The sequence below is a fragment of the Thamnophis sirtalis genome, unplaced genomic scaffold (genome assembly GCF_051295495.1).
Source record: "Thamnophis sirtalis isolate CommonGarterSnake01/CBP01778 unplaced genomic scaffold, rThaSir2_p1.2 scaffold_5, whole genome shotgun sequence".
In the NCBI taxonomy this organism is placed as follows: domain Eukaryota; kingdom Metazoa; phylum Chordata; class Lepidosauria; order Squamata; family Natricidae; genus Thamnophis; species Thamnophis sirtalis.
Window position 1 is genome coordinate 117,431,273 of NW_028261385.1, and position 26,481 is coordinate 117,457,753.

The 26,481-nt window shown below is 40.7% G+C and overlaps 1 protein-coding gene across 1 annotated transcript in view; it reads right to left on the reverse strand.

The window, feature by feature from the left end:
- The window catches only part of CD2AP (CD2 associated protein), an 81,993-nt gene that overhangs the window by 10,990 nt on the left and 44,522 nt on the right, over nt 1–26,481 (reverse strand). The window contains exons 11-13 of the mRNA XM_087716730.1: nt 26,162–26,224; nt 24,585–24,744; nt 23,908–24,050 (exon numbers count right to left, since the gene is read on the reverse strand). Coding sequence (XP_087572856.1) covers nt 23,908–24,050; nt 24,585–24,744; nt 26,162–26,224 — 366 coding nt within the window. The remainder of the gene's footprint in view (nt 1–23,907; nt 24,051–24,584; nt 24,745–26,161; nt 26,225–26,481) is intronic.

Here is a 26,481-nt window from a genome sequence, read left to right on the forward strand (position 1 = left end):
CAGCGGTAACCTAAGTCTATACTCAAAATATCTCCTTACTCTAAAGTGCTAGTTACATTACTGATCTCCATTCATATACTTTCATATATCATTTCATATATCATTTCCCCCCATCTAACAGATTTTTCATAGTACTATGTCTCTCATACATTCTTTCCTAGCAGGAGCAAGAAGAGAGTAGAGATACCCTAGAGTACTTATAATTCTCATTTAGTGACTGTAACTGGGGCCAGTAACTCAGTTGTTAAGCAAAGTGGTTCCTAAATGAAAATCATGTAACTGCAACTGTGCATACTAACCAACTGGAATGGCAAACACGTGATGGAAAGAGAGAAGTTGTAAAGGTCATAAATACTGGTATTGATTGTGAATTAGTTTTTCAGCACTTCAGTAACTGTGAACATACACTGTCAAGGGCAGTCACTAAGTGAATACTATCTTTACTGATTATTTATTTAAATTTCTATTTCACAATTGTACAAATGGCTAATATGGCTAAAACAAAATTCTCATTTCTTGATACTTGATTTATCAAAAGTGATTTTGATTAATTGAAATGAGGGCCCTCATAATTATGAAAAAGGAAATGAAGTGCCTATTAAAAGATAAATCTTCTTTGCACAAATATTATGGCCACTTACTAAGACTATTAACTGTATAAAACAAAATCCCAGGAGAGATTATATAGATCTCATATCAAAGATCTACAACAAAGTAGGAAATGAGTTCTACAATCTTAAAAGGACCAGAAAAAAATATAAGAAAGAATCTAAAAAAAACCCCAGATCATTAGACTGATGTGATTGCAGGCTGACTGCTCCAGTAAGGAAGTTCCACATCAGCACCTCCTCCTTAAATAACATTCATCAGAACATCTTCATCTACGGGGACAGGAGAGATATTACCAGCAAACTATTCAGGTTAATTTTGCATTTGTATTCTACAATAAACGCAAAAAGAAACTGTAGCCTAACCTACCAAAAACATAACTGTAAAAGAAAGACTAGAAATAAAAGTTAAAATAAGCAAAAAATAATAATAGTATGGAGAGACCTGTCTGATCTTGATGAATGCAAACCCCTAGGACTTGATGGATTACATCCCGGAGTTCTAAAGGAGGTAGAAGATGTCATCTCAGTACCACTGTACCACATCTTCCAAAAATCCTGGAACACTGGGGAACTACCAGAGGACTGGATAAGAGCTGATGTGGTTCCCATCTTCAAAAAAGGAAGAAAAAGAGACCCAGGAAACTACAGACCAATCAGCCTAACATCAATACCTAAGAAGATACAGGAAAAGATAATAAAAAAACAGATCTGACAACATCTAGAAAACAAGTAAAGTAATAACTATCAGTCAGCATGAGTTTGTTAAATCATGCCAAACAAATATTATTTCATTCTTCAACAATGTGACTAAATTAGTAGACCAGTGAAATACTGTAGACATAATGTCAGGCCAGCCTCCCTCAGCAACCAAGAAAGAAACCACTTAACTCCATTTTGCAGAATTAAGAGTACTTTTACTGGTTATGAAAAGATAGCAGCTAAGCAAAGCAAGATCTGAGGCAAAAGCGCGCGAAACCATACATATCAATATGTGATCAAACCCCCTTCCCCTGGTAAGCCCATACCACAGTCCAATCTGCAAATCCCTTAGGTGTCATGTGAGCTCCATCTTCAAAAAGCATCGTCAGGTTGGTATGCCTTGGCCACCTCAATCACTATCTCCAGCATGCGCAGTAGATGGTGAGAACAAAACTCCCTTTTTACCATTTCTCCTGTACTTAAAACTTCCTTTCCCAAATACCAGCCCCCCCTCCCCATTTCAATGGCAGCCAAAAGCAAATAGCGAAACAGAGGCTGACACATAATATACTTAGACTTCAGCAAGGCATTCAACAAAGGAGACCACAATCTACTTCTTGGTAAGATAGAAAAAAGTGAGATAGTTAGCATCACCACCAGAAGGATTTATAACTGGCTGACAAATCATACTTAAGGGGTCTATGTCTACATAGAGGGAAATAAGCAGTGGGGTACCACAAGACTCCATCTTAGGCCCAGTACTCTTTAATACCTTCATAAATGACTTAGATGAGGGAATAGAAGGGGAACTTACCAAATTTGAGGATGATACTAAAATGGCAGGATTAGCTAACATCCTAGATTATAAACTCAAGATCCAGATGGACCTTGACAGACTTGAACCCTGGGCTCTATCTAATAAAATGAAATTTAATGTAGACAAAAGTAAAATCTTTCACTTAGGCAAGAAAAACCAAAAGTACGCATATAGACTGAGTGAACCAGGTTTAATACAATTAACTGTGAGAGGGATCTTGGAGTCTAAGTGGACAACCTGTTAAATATGAGCTAGTAGTGTGCGGCGGCAGCCAAAAAAGCCAATGCAATCCTAAAATGCAGTAACAGAGGGATACAATCAAGATCAAGTGAGGTACTAATACCACTCTATAAAGCCTTAAGACCATACCTAGAATACTGCATCCAGTTTTGGTCACCACACTATAAAAAAGATGTTGAGACTCTAGAAAAAGTGCAGAGAACAGCAACCAGGATGATTAGGGGGACTAGAGACTACAACATATGAAGAATGGTTACAGCAATTGGGCATGCCTAGTCTAGTGAAGAGAAGGATCAGGGGAGACATGATAACAGCGTTCCAACATTTGAGAGGCTGCCACAGAGAGGAAGGGGTCAAGTTATTTTCTAAGGCACCCAAAGGCCATATAAGGAATAATGGATGGAATCTGATCAAAGAGAACTGTTCTGACAGTGAGAGCAATCAACCAATGGAACAGCTTGCCTTCAGAAGTTGTGGGAGCTTCATCACTGGAGGCTTTCAAAAAGAGATTGGACTGCCATTTGTCAGAAATGGTGTAGGGCCTCCTGCTTGGGTGGGTGGGTGGGTGTTGGACTAGATGATCTACAAGGCCCCTTCCAACTCTGTTAATCTGTTAAACAATTTCAAGAATATTTTTAAATGGAGCCCCATGTTCAACATTCTGCAAAAATCTAAACAGAAGATTACAAAACTGGCTAGGGCTAGAGTTAGAAGGTTATGCTTATCTTGATAAACACAGTCCTGATATCTAATCCTCCTCAGCTAATATAACCATCAGGAGCAGTAGGAAAGAGAGGCAAGGACCACAGTAATCAGCAATAAATTCCTCTATCTTCAAGACTGGTTGGGATTCAAAGCACCAAATCAAGTTCCATTGCTACTTAATTTGTTGAGGATATGGAGAAGTTGGGAGGATATTAATAGTCTATGTGAGGAAATGAGACCCTTTGGAGTACTAGGTAAAAATCCTTACTCTAACCCTTTGGAGTACTAAGCAGTCTAAGCCAGAGGTCGAAGGACTATGGTTGCTTGTGAACATCTACTGAGATGGTGTTCAGAAGGACATCAATATTCAAAAACCTACCACATATTGGCACCAAAACTGGTTCAGTAATTACTCTTACAATTATTTTTTAATTGGACATGTAGGACAATATTTTGTACAGACTGATTGGCACTGAAGCATGCTTCAACTTTATTCAACGCTCTTAATTTGGATATAAGATTTAACTTTAATTAAGCAGTTTGGTGCCAATGTTATTCTTTCTGGTCAGTTCTTTCTGCCCTCTGAATATGAACTTAAGTTTCAACAGTATAGCTTTGAGTCAAACTTTTTTTCTGTGTTCTTTTTGCTTGGAGCGTGTTCTCCATACTGAGTAAATAGGCACAAAGTTAAGAACAGAACAAACCTCCTATGTATATTACTTTTAAGAACAGTTAGGTTAACAATTTAACAATTGAAATGTTAATAAACATTTATTGTCTTTAAGTTAAGAAAGGCCTTTAGCCCATAAATTTTACAGGTCTGCCACCCAGCTGAGTTTTACTTACTAAAATAATCTAATAAGGCATATGCATGGATCATTTACAGTTCCTCCTATGCCCATCAGCCTATTTCTACCAAAGCTTCTCTCCACTGTACAACTGCTTCACTTGAACAGTTCTGTAATAATATCAGCCTGCTATCAAACCAATCTTTGACCTGGTTTAATCACTTAACTGGGACTACTTCAGAAGTTGCTAGCCTACCACCACCAGCAGCTGCTTCTTCTACTACATCAGCCATTTAACTTTAAGAGCTCCTTTCTCCTGATACCAGCCTGTTTCTGTGCTGCCAAGGCCTGTCACTCTGACACTGAATGATAGTGCTACTTGGGCCTTCTTTATACTTAGCAGAGTCTTTTTTATGTTTCAGATGACCCAACTAGGCTATTTACAATGGTCCAATAAAAGGCTGTGTGTTTTGCTTCTGGATATACCAGCCTGCACTTCCAAAGCCTGCCTCTTCCATCTGTTGCGGTCGCTCAATTTTGAGAGCTTCTGAAATCACACGCTAGCTGTTCTATCAGCAACTCTGACCACTTGCTATAGTAAAGTTAGATGGGCCATCTCTGTCTAATCCAGTGATAGTAAACCTGTGACATGCCACAACATTTTGAGTGACGCCCCACTTTTCAACAACACTTGAAAACAACTATTCTCAAAAGCACACCCATTCCTGCATGATTTTTGGAGCTGCACGAGAATGGGATGTGCTTTCGCATGGCCTCCGGAGTCTCTGAAAGTTATGCAAGTTTCAAGGACTGCATGGAACAGCATTCTTCAAAGCCACTTCAAGAATGAATGGCTTGAAGGGTGTGTGGCCTGAATCTCAGCAACAGGATATGTTCTCCAGGGTGCTCTCCGAAGAATCGTCAGACTCCTTGCTGTGCTGTGTGGTAATTAACCATAGCTGCTCTGGGGGAGCAGTGAAGAGGGGGGACACAAGTGGGTGTGGTAGGGGAACCCGCAATTCCCCTAAAACGCCTGCAAAATTGCTTGCAATGCCTCTGGACCTAAAGCAAAGAAGGCAGCCTAATATGAGGTGCCCGGCTGCAACAAGCCTGGAAAAACAGGAAAGTGACTGGCTGGGTGAGATAATAAGATTGCTTGAAGTACAACATTCCTCTAATTAACTTTAACCTCTGATTAAAAACTTTTTAAAGAAAGAGCGGCAGGAAACAGAGGGGAGTGGGGGCTAGAAAGCTCTCCCACCCTCGGACTAGCAGCGAACAGACAGACGGAGCCATTAACAGAATAAAAGAAATGAGAATTGTTTAACTGTGTAAGAGCTAGAAAGCAAATTGGAATATTTCAACATTTTACTTTTTATTTGGACATTTTCAGATTCTCTGCTTTCAGAGCTATAGATTTAAAAGACAAATAGGATGAATTACTTTTCTGCATTGTCTGCATTGCCATCTAGTGGTAAATAAAAGTTGCTTGAATAACGAAGGAAGCTGGCTAAGAAGAATTGACCTTGACTTTTTTGCTAATAACACTGATAAAGTCTCTCTGGAAGAAAGAAATTAAGACCAGCTGTGTAAACAGGGTGTTGTACTTTTTTGCTACATCATCCTTCTGACAGCGTGTTTTTTTTCCTTTTGCTTTTTTCCATTTTATTGGAAGAACTTAGATAATCCAGAAAATTTATACTAAAGGCTCTTTTTTTCATTTTTCTTTCTCTTTTTTTTTTCCACTTGGCTATTTTGGGTCCTTTTTTGCTTACCCAAATTTTTTATCTTTTCTTCCCTTTTTTACTCACCTCGCTCTTTCTTCCCTTCCCCTTCTCTTTTTGCAATGAAGTGTGGATTACCATTGTGGAATTAATTTTGTGGAGGGGTGTGTGTCTCTTTTGTTGGGGTGAGTGCCTTTTTTTTGTCTTTTCTCTTTTTTTTAACCAACCCTCTTTTTTCTTGTTTCCCTGCTTTCCAGCAAGAACCTGAAGACTGGGTCCAAGAACAGGGGTTGGTTTATTGGAGGCTGATGTTTGAGTTGCTGTGGACGGCTTCAAGATTACAATTAATTTATTAATTCACCCTTTGGATTATAAATTCAACTATAACTCAGTCACAACAATGTCAGAACCAAATTCCAAAATGAAGAAAATAACATTATATGTGCCTGCAACAGTTATACCACCAGTTCAGCAACACAGAAAGTAACAGGCACAACAATGCAACAAGATAAAGCTACCTTGGAGTTAAAAAGTATGTTGTAAACCATACACACAGATCTGAAGGAGCAAATAAACAAAGTAGAAGAGAAAGTGGTCAAGGTGGAAGATGAACTGAAGGAAGTCAAGGAAATGATGGGGGAAAACAAACAGAGACTGCAGAAGGTGGAAGAAAGAATAGAAATAACAGAGAAAAAAGTGGAGGATATGGATCATAGATTACTAATAATTGATAGAAAGCAAGATGAATCCACCATATTTTGGGAAATGGAAAGATCCAAATTCTACCTAAGATTTCAGAACACTGAAGAGGAGAAAGGACAGAATTTAGCAGAGAAGATTGCAGAAATACTTTCAGAGGTCAGAGATATGAGTAAGGAATATATTTTAGGTGGAATGGACGAAACATTTAGAGTACATACAAGTGGGAAACAACCTGCCCAGAGAGGTACATGTAAGATTTATTTAAAAAAAACTTTAAAAAATGAAGTATTGCAAGCAACAAGAAGTACCACAATTAAATACAAGTCCAGAGAGATAGTGGCAGTGAAGCAAATCCCAAGGAAGGTTAGGGAAATAAGAAAGGAATACCACTGAGTCTGATTAAGAAAGGTGTGAGTTTTAAATAGCTGGTTCCAGAAGGGATCTTAGTAAACTGGCAAGAACAAAGGCACAGATTAGATACACAAGAGAAACATATAGCAGCACAGGAAGCAATGCTGGTAAGAGAAGAGGGAGCCAAATGGAAGCTAAGGGAAAAGATCAAGGAAAAATGGAAAAAGAACAGGAAGAGAAAGCGTTAAGAGAAGGAGCAAGGGCCAAAGAGATAAAGGAGCAGAGGGAGCTAAGAACGACTAGATCAACTAAAACCTTTAAACCAATGATATGGAGGAAGAAATAAAAGTAATCTCAATAAACATAAACAGACTAAACTTGGCGATAAAAAGAAAAAGAATATTCAACAAATTAGAGAAATTGAAACTGGACATTATATGCTTACAGGAAGTACATATTAGAAAGAAACCCAGGAAAGTAAACTAGGTAATTTATACACAACTCTGGCTGACCAAAGTAAAAAGAGAATAGCACTATACATTAGGTTTAGGTTTATTGGACATATGCCGCCCTTCTCCCAAAGGACTCAGGGTGGCGTACAACATAAAAACACATATTACAAAAATTAAAAGAAAGATTAAATAGAATATCCAAAAAACCCAACAGACATTTACAATGAGATTTAGAAATTAAATTAAAATTAACAATTAAAATTAATAATTTATTTTATTCAGGCCAGGCTGGCTTGCTTGGAAAAGCCAACTTTTTAGGGTGCGCCGGAAGGACCAGAGGTCGGGAATTATGTGAAGCTCCGGGGGCATCTCATTCTAAAGGGAAGGCACTCCCACAAAGAAAGCTCTCCCCCTGGGGGTCACCAGCCGACACTGCCGACGGCATCCTGAGGAGGCCAACTCTGTGGGATCATATTGGATGGTGAGAAGCTACTGGTGGCAGTAGGTGGTCTTGCAAGTACCCTGGGCCTAAGCCATGGAGCGCTTTAAAGATCATAATTAACACCTTGAATCGCACCCAGAAAACAACCGGCAATCAGTGCAGGCCGCCTAAAAGGGGTGTAACATGGGAGCACCTAGGTACCCATGACAACCCGTGCAGCCACATTCTGGACCAACTCAAGCCTCCGGGTGCTCTTCAAAGGCAGCCCCATGTAGAGAGCGTTATACTAGTCCAGGCAAGAAAGGAGGGCGTGAGTGACTGTGCACAGGGCATCCTGATCCAGGAAGGGACACAATTGGTGTACCAGGTGAACCTGGTAAAAGGCCCCCTGGTCACGGCCATCAGGTGTTCTTCTAAACTAAGCCACATATCCAGGAGGACTCCCAGATTGCGGGCCCTCTCTGAGGGGGCTAAAATTTCTCCCCCTATCATCAAAGATGGAACAAGATGCACAAATCGGGATGACAGGAACCACAGTCACTCCAGATAGGCAGCTCCATCAAGGTACTGGGGAAGCTGACGTGCTACCACGCTCTCAACAACCTTCGCTACAAAGCGAAGGTTGGAGACCGGACAATAGTTGGCTAAAGAGGCTGGTCCAGGGAAGGCTTCTTAAGGAGGGGCCTCACCACTGCCAGGACAGTGGGAAAGAACCCCTCTCTCAACGTTGGTAATCGCCTGGAGCCAGCCTCGTGTCACCTCCTGGGAAGCTGAAACTAACCAAGAGGGACACGGGTCCAGCACACAAGTGGCAACACTGAGTCTCCCCATAATCCTGTCCATGCCCTCGGGAGTCACAGGGTCAAACTCATCCCAGATAGTTTCCACAAGACTCATCCCTGTTGACTCGCCCGAATCTACCCAGTCAGAGTCCACGCCTGTCTGAATCTGAGCGATTTTATCCTGAAGATACTGAACAAATTCCTCAGCCCTACCCTGCAAGGGGTCTTCCCCAGTTCCTTGATTAAGTAAGGAGCGGGTCACCTTAAACAGGGCAGCTGGGCAGTTATCTGCAGACGCGATAAGAGCGGAAAAATGTTGCTGTTTTGCCACTTTTATCACCACTAAGTAGGATTTAATATGAATTCTTACTAGTGTTCGGTCGGATTCGGACCGGCTGGCCCTCCAATCACTCTCTTGGTGTCTTTTCCAGCGTTTCATCTCCTGGAGCTCCTCGGTAAACCAGGGAGCTACCCGGGATCCGCATTGGGTCAGGGGCCGCAAAGCAAAATCCCCATTATTATTTATACTGACACTAGAGTTTTTGGATAGAGTAAAAACGACAAAATAAAGAGGTAAAAGGGATGAGGGTCAAGAAAGAAGAATATAAGATAAGAGTATGGTTAAAGAAAATGTTACAACAAGAAATAGAATTTAGACCAGAGATATTTTTACTAGGTATTATCCCAGAGAAATTTAAGAAAGAGGATATCTATTCGATTATACATGTAACTACAGCAGCAAGAATCATATTTGCCCAAAATTGGAATTTAAATAAGCTACCAACAGATGAAGAGATAGTAAAAAAAGATACTAGATTATGCAGAGATGAACAGGTTGACAATGAAAATAAAGGATAAAGAGGAATCGGAGTACTTCAAGATATGGTGAAGATTTTATGGTTGGCTATAGAAAGGCAACTAGAAAAGAAAGTAGGAAGAAGATACAGAACTCAGGTGATGCACTGTTATGGAAAAAGGGAGGGGGAAGAAGGGGAAAACAGAAAAGAAAAGATTAAATACATAAGTATATATATACTAGAGAGATACAAAGAGGGAGGAAATATAATTAGGATAGATTAGCGAAGGTAAGGGAACAAGAAAAGATACCAATAATATTTGGGTTTGTTGAAATACCATCCCAAGGAAACATAAACTGAGACCCAAAAGAGACACCTATAATAATAGAAAAGAAAGAGGGAGAGGAGGAGAGAATGAAAGGAAGATGGGGGAAAGAAGAAAGAGGTAAGGGAGAGGATGGAAGGGAGAAGAAGAGAAGGAGAGAGGGTATGTAGGGGAAGAGGAAGAGTAGGAGTAGGAGAAAGGTAATGGAAGAAGGAAGGGAAAGGAGAGGAGGAAGGAGGAAAATAGAGGAGGGAGGGAGAAAAGAAAGGGAAAATAAGGTGGTGTTACAACAGGAAGAAGGGATGGTAAACAAAGCAACCCAAACTGTATATGTATATAATCTATAAAATGGAATAAAAATTTATAAGAATGATAAATGTAAAGAAGAAAAATAATTATGTGAATGTATACTTAAAATGGTATGTAAGATAATTTAAAAAATGTTGAAAAAAAAAATAAGATAAAAAAAAAAGAATGGCTTGTGTGACCTGAGCTACCTCGGGTAGCCTTGCGGGATCTGTCAAGAGAAAATAAACACTGCCTGAAGGTAAGTTGTGTGTAGCAGATACTGTGAATCAACACACATGATTGGACTGTGTTTTTTTAAAAAAATAAATGAATGTGTAAAGAATTGTTTCTCTTTTGTTTGGGTGTGTGTGTGTGTGCATGACACACCAGCAGTCAAATTAGGCATTTTTGACAAGACAAGGCCAAAAGGTTCACCATCACTGGTGTAATCTCTAGCATAGAGTACTGACAGAAAGTTATACCTGGAATTTGTATCACACTAAGATTATTGATCTTCCTACATCATCCCTCAAAATTGGTATGCTTGCCAAGTCTAAAGAAAATACCCCACGCCTGATGGTAAAAGGAACCTGGAAGTTACAACATGCAAAAAACTTGCAAAATGCCATTTATCAAGATAATGAACTCTGCTCAAAAAAAAACATGCCTATCTGCCAGTCCAGAAAATTTTTATTTTTAGAATGGAAAAGAAAAAACTTTTAGCACAATCTCTGTATAAGCTTATGACCACAAAGACTTGAGGCTGCTGAGCTGTCCTTTCCATCTGCGCTACCTTTGTTTTAAAACAAACACAAGAAGAACATTTAAAAATATATACTGCAGTGAAACTCTTCAGCCTGAGTGAGCTGTCATGTTAAGAATATTACCTCTGCTATTTTCATCTCATTCTGCCAAAATGGAAAATGGGCAGGCATTTTAATATCTTCCAAATATAACCTAATAAAAATCCCTTTAAAACAGAATCTAGAGTTAGGCCATATTCAATTGCCCTTGAATATGGAAGCCAGAAAATCAAATCAGATTTTCAAAATAGTCAAAATAATAATAAATCAAAATCAAAAGCTAAATATCCAACCTGGGATAGACTGGTGGGGTTTAAATTGTGGATTTTTCAACTGTGTATTTTTAATGCTTCTTCATGGTAGTGGATCTGAGTACTTGAGAGACCGCCTTCTGCCGATTACCTCCCTCCGACCGATAAGATCGCACAGACTGGGCCTCCTCCGAATCCCATCCGCCAGTCAATGTCGACTGGCGACTACACGGAGGAGAGCCTTTTCTGTTGCAGCTCCAACCCTGTGGAACGATCTCCCCGTCGAGATACGCACCCTCACCACCGTCCAGGCCTTCCGCGCAGCCCTCAAGATCTGGCTCTCCCAACAGGCCTGGGGATAAGTCTCTAATTTGCCCCACCCGAGTGTTGAATGTTGAATGCAAGTTGTGTTTTTATTACTTTATTTTGTTTGTATATTGTTTATTTTGATTTGCTCCCCCTCCCTGGTGATTGTAAGCCGCCCTGAGTCCCCTCAGGGAAAAGGGCGGCCTATAAACCCTAATAAAATGAAATGAAATGAAATGAAATGCTGTTTGCCACAAGGAATCACTGTGTGAGTTGGGCAGCTATACAAATATGCTTAATAAAATAAATAAATACATTCAAATCAACTCAGGTGCCAGGCTTCAAACCAGCGCTCAGAGTACATTTCAGCTTTCCAGTCATTTAATCCCTTATTAAACAAATGACCTCCTTGGATTATCATTTCAGAGATATTTTCTTATCAGATTCCTCAATGCTTTCAACAATGAAAGAACTGCTAATGTCCTGCCTTCCAAGATACATATATTCAGAGATGTGTCTGCCTTGAAAATAGCCCACGTAGAACTGTATACCACTGTCAAACATCTGCACAGGAAATGTTTTCTGACATTTTATATTATGTCATAAACTGTTTTATGATAATTTTCATGTCATAATTTGTTTTATAAAATTGGCCAAATATCACTTCCATGGGAGTTAGGGGTCCAGGAATTTGGACACATTCTGAAAGTTAACATTTGAAGTATCTTGGTTGAAAAATTGTTGTCCTATGATGCATCATTTTGCTTAGTGAAAGGTTACGGGAACAAGATTTCAAAATCTTGTTCCCAAACAAGATTTTGGGGAAAAAAGTATTTAGTCAGTCACCAATTGTGCAAGTTCGCCCACTTAAAAAGATGAGAGAGGCCTGTAATTGACATCATAGGTAGACCTCAACTATGAGAGACAACATGAGAAAACACACGCAGACTATCCCATTGTCTGATTTGGAAATTTTTTTTTTGCAAATTATGGTGGTCAATATCAAAAGTTCATCTCAATACTTTGTTATATATCCTTTGTTGGCAATGACAGAAGTCAAACGTTTTCTGTAAGTCTTCACAAAGTTGGCGCACACTGTTGCTGGTATGTTGGCCCATTCCTCCATGCAGATCTCCTCTAGAGCAGTGATGTTTAGGGGGCTGTCGCTGAGCAACACGGACTTTCAACTCCCTCCAAAGGTTTTCTATGGGGTTGAGATCTGGAGACTGGCTAGGCCACTCCAGGACCTTGAAATGCTTCTTACGAAGCCACTCCTTCATTGCCTGGGCGGTGTGTTTGGGATCATTGTCATGCTGAAAGGTTTAGGTTTAGGTTTAGGTTTATTGGGATTTATATGCCGCCCTTTTCCCTGAGGGGACTCAGGGCGGCTTACAACCACAGGGAAGGGGAAGTGCAAGGTCAAAACAAACACTTTGTGAACAAAAGAAAAATAATAAAACACAGCTTTCATTCAGCAATCAAACACTCGGGCGGGTAATTGGAAGCCTATCCCCAGGCCTGCTGGGAGAGCCAGATCTTGAGGGCTGCGCGGAAGGTCTGGGTCGTGGTGAGGGTGCGGATCTCCATGGGGAGCTCGTTCCATAGGGTCGGGGCAGCAACAGAAAAGGCTCTCCTCCGTGTGGTCGCCAGTCGACATTGACTGGCAGATGGAATTCGGAGGAGGCCCAGTCTGTGCGATCTGATTGGTCGATTTAGGGAGGTAATCGGCAGAAGGCGGTCTCTCAAGTACCTAGATCCACTACCATGGAGTGCTTTAAAGATGGTCATCATTATCCTGAAGCGCACCCGGAGACCAACAGGCAGCCAGTGCAGCTCGCGGAGGACAGGTGTAACGTGGGCGAACCGAGGTGCGCCCACTATCACTCGCGCGGCTGCATTTTGGACTAGCTGTAGTCGCCGGATGCACTTCAGGGGCAACCCCATGTAGAGCCCATTGCAGTATTCCAGTCTAGAGATCACAAGGGCTCGAGTGACTGTTGTGAGGGCCCCCCGATCTAGGTAGGGCCGCAACTGGCGGACCAGGCGAACCTGGGCAAATGCCCCCCTGGTCACAGCTGACAGCTGGTGGTCAAAAGTCAGCTGTGGATCCAGGAGGACTCCTAAGTTGCGGACCCTATCTGAGGGGTATAAAATTTGACCCCCCAGCCTAAGCGTTGGTGTATTAGCCAAATTATTGGGGGGGAAACACAACAGCCACTCGGTCTTATCCGGGTTGAGCACCAGTTTGTTAGCACTCATCCAGTCCTTAACGGCCTCCAGACCCCGGTTCATCACGTCCACCGCTTCATTGAGTTGGCACGGGGCGGACAGATACAATTGTGTATCGTCCGCATATTGATGGTATTTTATCCCGTGCCTCCGAATGATCTCGCCCAGCGGTTTCATGTATATGTTAAATAGTAGGGGGGATAGGACCGAACCCTGAGGTACTCCACATGTTAGGGGCCTCAGGGACGATCTCTGCCCCCCCACTAACACCGACTGCGACCTGTCCGAGAGGTAAGAGGAGAACCACCGCAAAACAGTGCCTCCCACTCCCACCTCCCGCAGTCGTCGCAGAAGGATACCATGGTCGATGGTATCGAAAGCCGCTGAGAGGTCAAGGAGAACCAGGATGGACGCATAGCCTCCATCTCTGGCCCTCCAGAGATCATCGGTCAATGCGACCAAAGCGGTTTCTGTGCTGTAACCAGGTCTGAAGCCGGACTGGAAGGGGTCAAGATAGCTAGCTTCCTCCAAGGCCCGTCGAAGCTGAAAGGCCACCACTTTCTCAACAACCTTCCCGATAAAGGGAAGGTTGGAGACAGGACGAAAGTTGTTTAAGATGGCTGGATCTAACGATGGTTTCTTTAGGAGGGGTCTCACCACCGCCGTTTTGAGTACGGCGGGGAAGTGCCCCTCCCGAAGAGAGGCGGTGACAACCGCCTGGATCCAGCCATGTGTCACCTCCCTGCTGTTAGCCACCAGCCAGGAGGGACACGGGTCCAGAATACAAGTGGAGGCACTTACAGCTCGGATGGCCTTGTCCACATCCCCAGAGGCAACTTCCTGGAACTCAACCCAGAACTGATGTGGCAAATGATCCTCCTGTGTCTCAGCTGGATCTACTGCGGTGGAGTCCAAGTCCGATCGCAACCGAGCTACTTTGTCCGCCAAGAATTGAGCATAATCCTCAGCCCTACCCTGCAAGGGGTCTCCCGCATCCCTCCTATTAAGGAGGGAGCGGGTTATCCTGAACAGGGCGGCTGGGCGTGACTCGGCGGACGCAACCAAGGAAGAAATATATGATCTTTTTGCAGTTCTTAATGCTCGGACATAGTCCTTGGTGCAGGTAGTTAAGAGTGCTCGGTTTACCTCGGACCTATCGGACCTCCACTGGTGCTCTAGGCATCTCCTCCGGCGTTTCTTCTCCCGGAGTTCCTCGGTAAACCAGGGAGCTCTCCGGGATCCACTGACCCGGAGGGGCCGTAGTGGCGCAATCCGGTCGAGAGACTCCGACGCCGCCGAGTACCAGGCGGCAGCCAGAGTCTCCGCCGAACTGTGGGCGAGGGTATCAGGAATAACCCCAAGCTCCGTCTGGAACCTCAAAGGGTCCATAAGTCGCCTGGGGCGGAACCACCTGGTCGGTTCCTCCTCCCTACGGTGGGGGTTTGGCCTCCGGAAGTCAAGCCTCAGTAGGCAATGGTCTGACCACGACAGGGGTATGATCTCATTACCCCTCAGACCAAGATCACACATCCACTGCTCCGAGAGGAATACGAGGTCGAGCATGTGACCCGCTGCATGGGTTGGGCCCCGAATTACTTGGGTCAAGCCCATGGCCGTCATGGAGGCCATGAACTCCTGCGCCCCATCAGAGCGTTCACCGAGCGATGGCAAGTTGAAATCCCCCAGAACTATAAGCCTGGGGAACTCAACTGCCAGCTCGGCTACTGACTCGAGGAGCGAGGGGAGGGATGCTGCAACGCAGTTGGGAGGCAGGTACGTTAGCAGCAAACCCACTTGACCCTTGAGGTCCAACTTTATCAGCAGAGACTCACACCCGACAAGCTCCGGAGCAGGGACCCTACGAGGTAACAGAGACTCCCGGATTACAATAGCCACACCGCCACCCCTTCCCTGGGCTCTCGGCTGATGAAGCACCTGAAATCCCTCTGGGCACATCTCTACAAGGGGGACTCCTCCTTCTGTGCCCAGCCAGGTTTCAGTAATACATGCCAGGTCTGCCCTCTCGTCAACAATTAAGTCCCGGACGAGGGGAGCTTTGTGAACAACAGACCCAGCCACGTTTCATCTTCAATGCCCTTGCTGATGCAAGGAGGTTTGCACTCAAAATCTCACAATACATGGCCCCATTCATTCTTTCCTGTACACGGATCAGTCATCCTGGTCCCTTTGCAGAGAAACAGTCCCAAAGCATGATGTTGCCACCCCCATGCTTCACAGTAGGTATGGTGTTCTTTGGATGCAACTCAGCCTTCTCCTCCAAACACGATGAGTTGTGTTTCTACCAAACAGTTCTACTTTGGTTTCATCTGACCATATGACATTCTCCCAATCCTCATCCAAATGCTCTCTAGCAAACTTCAGACAGGCCCGGACATGTACTGGCTTAAGCAGGGGGACACATCTGGCACTGCAGGATCTGAATCCCTGGCGGCGTAGTGTATTACTGATGGTAGCCTTTGTTACGTTGGTCCCAGCTCTCTGCAGGTCATTCACTAGGTCCCCCCGTGTGGTTCTGGGACTTTTGCTCACCGTTCTTGTGATCATTTTGACCATGGGGTGAGATCCTGTGTAGAGCCCCAAATCGAGGGAGATTATCAGTGGTCTTGTATGTCTTCCATTTTCTAATTATTGCTCCCACAGTTGATTTCTTCACACCAAGCTGCTTGCCTATTGCAGATTCAGTTTTCCCAGCCTGGTGAAGATCTACAATTTTGTTTCTGGTGTCCTTCGACAGCTCTTTGATCTTCACTATAGTGGAGTTTGGAGTGTGACTGTTTGAGGTTGTGGACAGGTGTCTTTTATACTGCTAACAAGTTCAAACAGGTGCCATTAATACAGGTAATGAGTGGAGGACAGAGGAGCCTCTTAAAGAAGAAGTTACGGGTCTGTGAGAGCCAGAAATCTTGCTTGTTTGTAGGTGACCAAATACTTATTTTCCACCATAATTTGCAAATACATTCTTTCCAAATCAGACAATGTGATTGTCTGGATTTGTTTTCTCATTTTGTCTCTCATAGTTGAGGTCTACCTATGATGTCAATTACAGGCCTCTCTCATGTTTTTAAGTGGGCGAACTTGCACAATTGGTGGCTGACTAAATACTTTTTTGCTCCACTGTATACAGTAATTAGCTTTACTTGATTGAAGAATGTCAAATACGATTAGATTATACTATTAACTAATCTAAATTATTAGAATATACTATTACTATTAGAGAAAGATAAAGTAATACAACAGTTTATTTGCCTTTACATATGTCTATGTTCCATAATTTAGATCCTAGCCTTTTTTTTGTCACCTTTCCAAGTTAATGGATCTTGAGTGCTTTGGGAGGTAGCCGAATCATAGTTATATATTATTCTCTCTAGCTTGGGCATCACTAGTTTCTGCCATTCCAGCTTTAGACACAAATACATCATTTTTACATTTCTTATTTATCACTGCAACCACATGAATAATTGCACAATAAATCCTATACAGGTAGTCCTCAATTTACAACCTCAACTGGAATCTCCGTCATTGGGCAAAGTAGTTAAGTGAGGCACCATACATTCGCTTCATTAAACTACAATCCAGCTCTCTCAGTTGTGGTAGTTAAGTGACTAAGTGGGTTGTTAAATGGAGTGCTGGGGAGAGGGCACAGGCTTCACACCATATCCTGAAGACCCAGGATCTCTGCCTACCCTATCGGTGAGACAATAACAATTTTTGCCAGATTAAATTGTGGTCCATTCCTCCAACATGCCAAGGGAGGGGAAATTCTTTGGCATGCTAGAAGAATGGAACACAAATCTGGTAAAAACGCTAGCAAATGTCAGCATTCTAAAAGGCTCAGAATAGTATTTGTCTGATAGTATTTCCCTTCTGGAAGGGCGGAAACACTGGCATTCACTAGAGTTGTCCCATCCAGAGGAGAAAACGCTAGGGAAAGCAGGCATTCTGAATGGCTTGTGATCGCTAGTTTTTCAGAGGTCTGTTCCTCTAGCACATGGAAGAATTTCCTCTTCCTGCATAGAGGGGAGTGGAAATACCTCAGCACTCTGAGGAATAGATCTCAAATCCAAAGTCCCTTCTGTTTGCATTGACTCTCTGAACTTTCCTCACCAATGACTTTCTGGGTAAACTGGCAGAGAAGGTTGTAAATGGCAATCACATGATCACAGGGCGTTTGGTAGCTGGCCATAAATAAGAACAGGCTGCAAGCACCCAAAATATGGTCGCATGCCTGAAAGCCATACATGACAGGACGTTTCGCAACAGTCAAAAAATGCTTTATGGCTGTAAAGCATTTGTTTCAAGGCCACTGTGACCGTGAACAGGCATCGAACAATTAGCTATAAGTCAACAACTACCTTTGATCTTACCTTGACACAGTATAAATTTATTTAATGAGGCAAGTTATATTACAAAATAACAGATGCAAAAAACTGAACCATTAATAGCTATTATACAGCAGGCAGAATTTCACAAATTTACTGTTACCTATAGGCTTAATATGAATTTGCCCCAATAACCGTACAGTTTATCTCCTCTTTCTGCTAGATTTTGTTGTTCCTTGCCAGTTCAAAATCACTTACATATCTTATTTTGCGTTTTAATGAAGTAGTTGCCTAGTAACTATACCAACTAACCATATGCTGAAGAGCTAAAGAATGCCTTACTCACATGCCCCCCTTTGGCCTTAGCCATACAAACAAACTCAAAATGGGAAAAAGAGAGGGATTCTACTAATTACAAAAGATTACTTTTTATGCAACAATGTTATAAAATCATCCAAATATAACATTTTTCATTTGATACAGTTTAGTGTAAATTCTTGAAAACATAAACACATTAGTTTAAAAATAATTTATTAATATCCAAGAATAGAAATTTAGGTTCAAGAATTAATATGGAACAAAGGATGTGGATTGCTATATAGAAAGTTTCTTACCAAAATGGAGAAGGGGAGGGTAATTTCCTGACACGTAAGAAGGGAAACATGGCAAACAGGATAGGAAACAAAATCTGGAAAGAAAAGTCAAGGAGACGAATATCTAGAAAAAATTTTGAAAAAAAAAAACGTATCTTGCAGGAAAAATATGGCAGCATTATCTTCAATACATAATCAGGACATTTTTATTTTAGCAACATCCATTCAATTTTATTCATGGGAATAATCTATGATATTTCTTTTAAAATATGCCAAATTGGTTCTGGGTGCTTTTCTAACCACAGAGGCTGACTGGATCCATGACACTCTTTTTTCAGAGGTGTTGAAATTCAGCTATCTCTGAATAAAGAGGTAGATGACAGCAATTCTTGATTTCTATTTATTAAAGTATTACATACATCTTCTAAAAGCATATTGAAGCTTTTTTGCTAGAATATGGATTCTTGATTCCTCATAAATAGAAAATTTCACTGTGCAAACTGAAGTCCTGTCCCACAATACTGAACAGAGCTCCATGCATGCAAACAATATCAAAAGTTTACAGAAATAAAGAACTAAAGTATGAGTAATTTCACATTTATTTCAACTTTAAAAAGTTGGACTTAACTAAATAGCATAGTACCATTTAGTTTACTGAATGCAACAGTATTCTAGCATGGCTCGTTTATAATTTATTAATTGGAATGCCTTAAAGACTTAATTAGTAGGGATTAAAAGCAGTTAAAATGTTAACAATATCAACAAAATGTTTATAAAAGTTACAAAGATGTATTGTAGAGTATGGAGCAAGATTATATAACAGGTTTAAGAATGAAAAGCAAATAGCACATTATAATGCACAATGGGAAAATAGCAGGAAAGAAACTAGCAACTGACATTTGATAGCAATCCATTATTAAGAACTATTCAATTGCATGACCCAAATTATTACTTGGGTCAGGTATTAGGGAGAGCAACAAAAATCCTGCCAGATAAGCAAAACTACTTTTATTTATCTGTTTTATAATAGGTTTTAATAAAAGCAGATTTAGCTGTTTAAAGGTTTTATCTGTAATATGATCATTGAGGCCTGATACTGATACCTCTATCCTGCCAATGATTAAAGTATTTAAATGCTGTATATGAATACTACTAACATTCTCATGTCTGTTTGTAAATTTGTAACCTTCAATTGGGCAAAATTGGAAAGTACGTGGCAACAATTATTGAACCAAGGAACTGACATGGGCTAACTTACAGAATGCTGAGACACATGACTCCTATGGAAATGAAATCTGGGAAAGTTGTAGCCGCTTCAGTGCCACAATACCAATGACACTTCCCCAGAAACCCATAGGTTGTGTGGCACAAGGAGAGATTGTATTCCCACTCTTTTTCCCATGTTCTTTTCGCCCTGGTTCTCTATTGGCTGAATGGCTGTTGGCTGTGTTAAAAGTGAGGGCAAAATTTGAAATCTCTTAACAGCAGTGCCAGAAAGTGAAGGACAAGGAAATGACTCTGGAATGCTTGCTGACAAGGTAGGACTGGCTGGAGATTTCCCCATTCTGGAAAGAGGAAGGATGAGGGAGGGATTTGATATGACTGCTGCTAAGGTAGGCCTGGCTGGGGAGGGGCACTGGCATTGATGGGCACAGACAGGAATGGGGAGCAGGGGTTTAGTTGACTTCAATTGAGCCCAAAATTTATGTTGCTAAGCATAAGACATTTGTTAAGTGAGTTTTGCCCCATTTTATGACCCTTCTTGTCACAGTTGCTAAATGAGTCATTGCAGTTGTTAAATTAGCAACATGCTTGTTAAGTGAATCTAGTTCCCCCATTAATTTTGCTTATCAAAAGGTCACAAAAGGGGATCACGTGACCCCAGGACATTGCAACTGTCATAAATATGGGTTAGTTGCCAAGCACTTTAATTTTGATCACCTGACTATGGAGATGCTGCAATGGTCATAAGTCACTTTTTTCAGTGCCGTTGAAACTTTGAATAGTCACTAAATCAACTGTTGTAAATTGAGGACTATCTGAACATTTTGCCTTAAGCTCAGTTGGAAAGGACATTATTGGGGTTCAGAACAGAAGAGAGGAATCCAGTCGGGTGTAGAGCAAGTCAGAAACCAGAAATATTTAGTGGAAAAATTAATAAATATTTACACTATTGCACTCATAAAACTTCAGTCCCTTGTACATATTCAAATTGGATCAATATAATATAATAATATAATATAATATAATAATATAATGTGTGTGTATTCATTTTTCCAAATATTAAATCAGATTTAAAGTATAAAGTATATTAAAGCCATCAGCACTATTGCTAAAGTAGTAAAGGATGTGTGTCATTGACACTACATAATGCATACACATAGCAGCAAATCCTTCAAAGTGATATTCTAGTAATCTAAACAGCAGTTTTATAGGGTTGTCTTTTAAAAAAGTTGTTTCACTAGGATAAAAGGTCATATATATATAATACATGGGGGAAGGGAGAGGGGAAAGGAGGTTAAAAAGGCAAATCAATTTCAGTTTATAAACTGAGCAAAAAAACCTGTATCCCTGAGTACATGAAATTATGGGATTTATTTTTAAAGAAAATCATTTCTTGTTTAAAGAAAACATACTTAGAAATATAAATGCACAGATATAGAGAGATGTATTATGTACCATATTTATTTAAGATTTATTGCCCTGATTTATTGCCCTGTAATTACTGAAGTTCTGTTTCATGAAGGAGTGAAAGAAGTTGTTTGCATGATTCTCTACAAACCCTTTTTATTGTTGTCCTGGCAAACGGGGTTTTAGAACACAAAGATGTACAGTATAGAAACAAAACCTGTTGCTTACATCTCCCTGGATTGCTCTGAGAGATTCAGGTGAACTTTTCACGCAAACATCCACAACCAGGCTGACAAACACTTGAATGGCAATGGTCAGAAATATCCCATAATTTCAACCCTAAATGAAATCCTCTGTGTTCTTGGAAGTTTGGAAATTTTTAGTCCCCATTCTTTACCCTAACCAAGCATAAAAGGGAAAGCTAGCTTTGGTACATCAAGAACATTTGCATGCCCAAATAACAAAACTATCTACCAACCTACACTAGTGAGATAAACTCCATAATAGTTTATCTACACTAGGGCTGAGAGAGAGAGAGAGAGAGAGAAAGTGGCCCAAAGTCACAGAGTCAGCTTCTACAACTAAGGAAGAACTAGAAACTGGGCCTTTTTGCTCTTAGTCCAGCACCTTAACTACTATACTACCTTGTGCTCTAATTAAAATAAAGATGCTGAAGGAAATACCAATTCCAATTAATAACTAATAATGTAGTAACTATGAAAGAAGTTTTGTGCTTTGCTTCAGTATTCTGATTTTTGCTTTGCTAATATGAATGAGAACCCAGTTTATTCCTACTAAACCCATAATTTGCTTATCAGATATTAATTTATTCTGCTCACTTCTGTAGACCCTTTCTGACATCAGATCAAATAATTGTAATAAAAAACCTGTGAATTATTTTAAAAAATATAAGATATTGTAAATTATTCCTTTTTAAATTTCATATGCATTGAACTTCAACAAAATAGATGCTTCAGACCTCCGTTGAAGCATAATAAAATAACAGAATGAGTTCTATAATGTGAAAGTGCTTATTCTAAGGACTCTCTTTTTTTTAAAAAATGCATTATACAAAAACATTTTTCCCATTATCTACTTGAAATTGTTAACTTTTAATGGGCATAAGCATTCTCAACATTATACAGTGCACCTCATTTCAGCTTTCCAAGTATGGGAATAATTCCAAAATAAATTAATAAACAAAGAAACAAACAAATTCCAGAAGCCTGTAAAGTCTATTTGAATAACTATTTTTAAATAGTTCCAAAAGTCTGAGGTAGGGAAAATCTTCCTGTATTTTAAAAAAATAATATTTATTATGCCACAAGCAAGAAAAAGTCCACATTTGGAGATGGTGGACAACATCTGGAATTTTGAAAAGTCAGAAACATCTGCCATTAAGAGTGGAAGCAATGGTGGATAGAAGATATCAATTCATGAAAAGGCAAACCTCAGAGCACTCTTTTTCAAGGTAGGTGAGTATGTATCCAAGTAATGCATTGTGATGCAACCATCCATTATTTCCATTTTCTAACAATGCCTAAGGCAGCGGTTCTCAACCTGTGGGTCGCGACCCTGACTCGTTCACAGGGGTCGCCTAAGACTATCCACCTCCACCAGCGTCCCCCATGGTCAGGAGCATGTCCTGAAGCGGCAAGTGCATGAAGAGTGCCAGGTGGCGAAGCAGCCTCCTCCCGGCTCAGACACCCCCCCGCCCGGTCTCCATGCCAGGGTAAGGCCGAGGCGCTGAAGGGGGAGAGAGATGGGTTCTTCTGGGTGGCGGATAAACCTCGGCTCCAACGAACATCCTGCTTCAACCCAGCTGCCTGCACAGGGACTCGAAGGCGCCCAGAGAAAAGGAGAACAGCAGGGCAGTCGGGCCACCCGCTTCAGCTGGCAGGACGGGCTGTCGCCCAAGCAGGCACATGCCAGGATTAAAGCCACCTTGAGCCTGGACGCTGCCTTTGCCGTCCCGCCGCCGGTCCTGTCCTGTGGGCTAAACTGAGCTCGCAGGCTTTTTGGCCCCCGGGAAGGGCTGGCAGGAGAGGTCAGAGGGGAGGACAGGCCCCGCCCACCCATTCCTTCCATCCCAAGGAATTCTACTCAGGACGGAAGCACAGTTCGATGTAGCTTAAGCCTCTGTTTAAAATCCCATTTAAAGGGCAACTTCTTAATCTGTGTTAAATCGATTGAGGGAGGGAGGAATGGAAAGAAAGAAAGAAAGAAAGAAAGAAAGAGAGAGAGAGAGAGAGAGAGAGAGAGAGAGAGAGAGAGAGAGAGAGAGAGAGAGAGAGAGAGAGAGAGAGAGAGAGAGAGAGAGAGAGAGAGAGAGAGAGAGAGAGAGAGAGAGAGAAAACTGGGTGGGTGGAACAGAATTTTAAAAAAGTAAATTTAATACAGTGAAACTCATGTAAACCATGAACTACTGCTGGAAGCAGGCAGGGAGGTCATTTTATCCTGGAAAATCCCAGCCTGACTGATCTCCTCCCAAACCAAGATTGGCAGATTAATCACTATGCTTTAATTATGTTCAATTTGTAATAATGAAAATACATCCTGCACATCAGATATTTACATTATGATTCATAACAGTAGAAAAATTACAGTTATGAAGTAGCAACGAAAATAATTTTATGGTTGGGGGGTCACCACAACATGAGGAACTGTATTAAAGGGTCACGGCATTAGGAAGGTTGAGAACCACTGGCCTAAGGGATCCTAGAAGGAGCTCAGAAGCATTCTTATGATTAAAGAATAATACTAGAGCTGTCTGCTTTGCTGCAAGACAACTTCCTCTTTAAATTTACCACTAAAAGTATAGAAAAAGTATGAAGGGATTCTGAGGGCCATGAAGGGAAGTAGTTTCAGATACACTTATACCTATATGTCTCTACCACAGAGCTTTTCTACAACAGAATCCACTGATAATAAAGTATTCCTTTCTGAAGATGTTGTTTATTCTTTGTTGTGGTTTATTCTAATACTGTGTAGCAGAAAATTGAGACTCATTATGTACACTTTTCAAATTTACCTGGTTCTTTCAAGTTCCGTAGTGCGGCTGAGTCTACCTCTACTGATTTTGATTTCAATGGTAACTGTTCAGAGTCTATCTTTGGTTTCACTGCTGGCTCAATTTCGGACTTTGGTCTCCAGGATGTAATTTCCCCATTTATCCTATGTTTGAAAGTTAAATAATTTTATCAGCAATTAAGGAAAAATAAAACATATAACAAAAGCTTTTACAAAAATTACATCAGTTCTTCAAGAATCCAGTTCTTCAAATTGTGAGTTAGAGGCTGAGATATATGCAGAGACGCTCTTCTTACATGGAGATTTCCTCCTTCAGTTCTCTTTTAACTAACTGTTTACTACAACTTATGATTTACATACTCAGCAATTTATGGTTTCAACATAACCTTGAGAAATAAAGTAGAGAAGTTACATTTCACCATTCTATGTGCTTGAGAAAATAACAATAAAGAAAACAAATTGAGATGGCAAAAACAAGTGTGCATGTAAAAACCTACAGCATGTTCTCCCAACCTCAAAATGATTCTTTAGAAGGATAGGCTTATAAAAGGTAAATAAGGATGTATTAATTGTTTGCAATATAGTTACATATGCAATTCTTAACATGTTCAAGTTTTGTCTCACAGCAATTTCAAAACGGCATATCAAAGAATTTCATGCGCAAAATAAGATACTTACTTGGAAACTGGTGGTTGCAAAACTGTTTTATCTGGCCATTTTGAAAGCAAGAGCCCAGCTTTTAATATGTTATTAGCCTTGTTTGGAGGGACAGGTTTTTTTGGTGGTACTTGGGGAGCCACTGGTTTAGATATCTTCTGATCCAACACTGGTTTTTCATCTGGGAACAGAATGAGAGAATAATGTTTACCATAAAAATAATGTAGAAATGATTTATGAAAGTTTCATCCATGGGCATAAGCAGTTCTGAACAAATACCCCAATTTGCATTCTAGAAGCAATTTCAAATAAGCTTTAGTTGAATTAAGACTAAGGAATCTTGCTTCCTTTAGTTTACTTTCTCAGGTTCATACAGCTGCAACAGACTCTTTTTAAATGGATACAAGTGGTATCCAGCATATTACCGCATTTTTCAGAATATAAGACACACCTTTTCCCCTCAAAAAAGAGGCTGAAAATCTGGGTGCATCTTATACACTGACTACAGCATATTTTGCCTCCCCAAACCCTGCCCCTTTCACCAAAATGGCTGTGCATAGGCTTTAGGAGCCTTGCAGAGTGCTCCTGGGGGCTGGGGAAGGCAGAAATGAGTGAAAAACAGGCTATTTTTTGCTCATTTTTTGCTCCCATCTCACCCCCCAGAAGCACTCTACAAGCCTCCTAAAGGCTATTCATGTCCTTTTTTTGAAAAGAAAACCAGCCCTGTTTTCGTGAAAAACGGCTCATTTTTGGGAGGTCTACAGAGTGCCAAAAACTTTTATTTGAATTTGCCTCTTCAAAATCTTGGTGAGTTTTATACTCCGGTGCATCTTATATTCCAAAAAATATGGTATTCATAAAGTCTGTAAAATATTGATTTTCCCCGGCTGCAGGATTTATTAGCAAAGTTTTTGCAGAAAATCATGAATTTATATTCTTTAAAATGTATGAGAGGTAGTTTGGTCTAATGGTTAAGGCACTAGGAAGCTGTGAGTTCTAATCCTCCTTTTGGCATGAAAGCTGGCTGGATGGCTTTGGGCCAGTCTCTCTCAGCTCAACTCATAAGGTTGTTGTTGTAGGGCAGTGTTTCCCAAACTTGGCAACTTGAAGATGTCCGGACTTCAACTCCCAGAATTCTGGGAATTGAAGTCCGGACATCTTCAAGTTGCCAAGTTTGGGAAACACTGTTGTAGGGGAAAATAGGACGAGGAAGGAATATTAGATATGTTCACCATATCAAGTTATTTATAAAAATAGTAAAAGTAGGAAAAAAACTCTTTAAAAATCTATTTTGGATGGAGTTTAAATTTCTTTTTACTGCCAACAAAATAAATTTGACACAACTTTCGACTGTTTTACAAAAACTATTTATTTTTAATCTTCATATGCCTAATATTACATTGAACAGTATTTTTAGTTAGTGCTTCCTAACAGGGATACACAGAGTTTTAAAATTCTACAAATATTATATGCATTTGCTTATTTAGCTATTTTTAACTACCGGAATCATAGGCTTATATTTATACTAAAGTTGCTTTGTTTTAAACTACAGTCCTGAACATTTATATTTTTAGTATCGGGGATAAACCTGATCTTACCCTTTTCTTCATTCCTGAGATGAGGAAACTTCTTCTCCACAGGCAGAAGATCAGCCTTAGAACCTGCAGATAGAGCCAATAATTAAAAATCACACTGCTTTAGTAGAGAAACTACTCTATGATCATTAATACTGAAATGTATTGTACACCTATCAAATATGTGGCAGAACTAGAAATCCAATTAGAAGTGCTGTCTGGCACAGGAATTTTATTCCTTAAGAACAAGAATTGTTTTATGGTGTAGACTTTTAAAATTTATATGATGGAATATATCATTAAAAAGATTTTTTAACTATGGGAAAAAATAGTTAAAACACTAT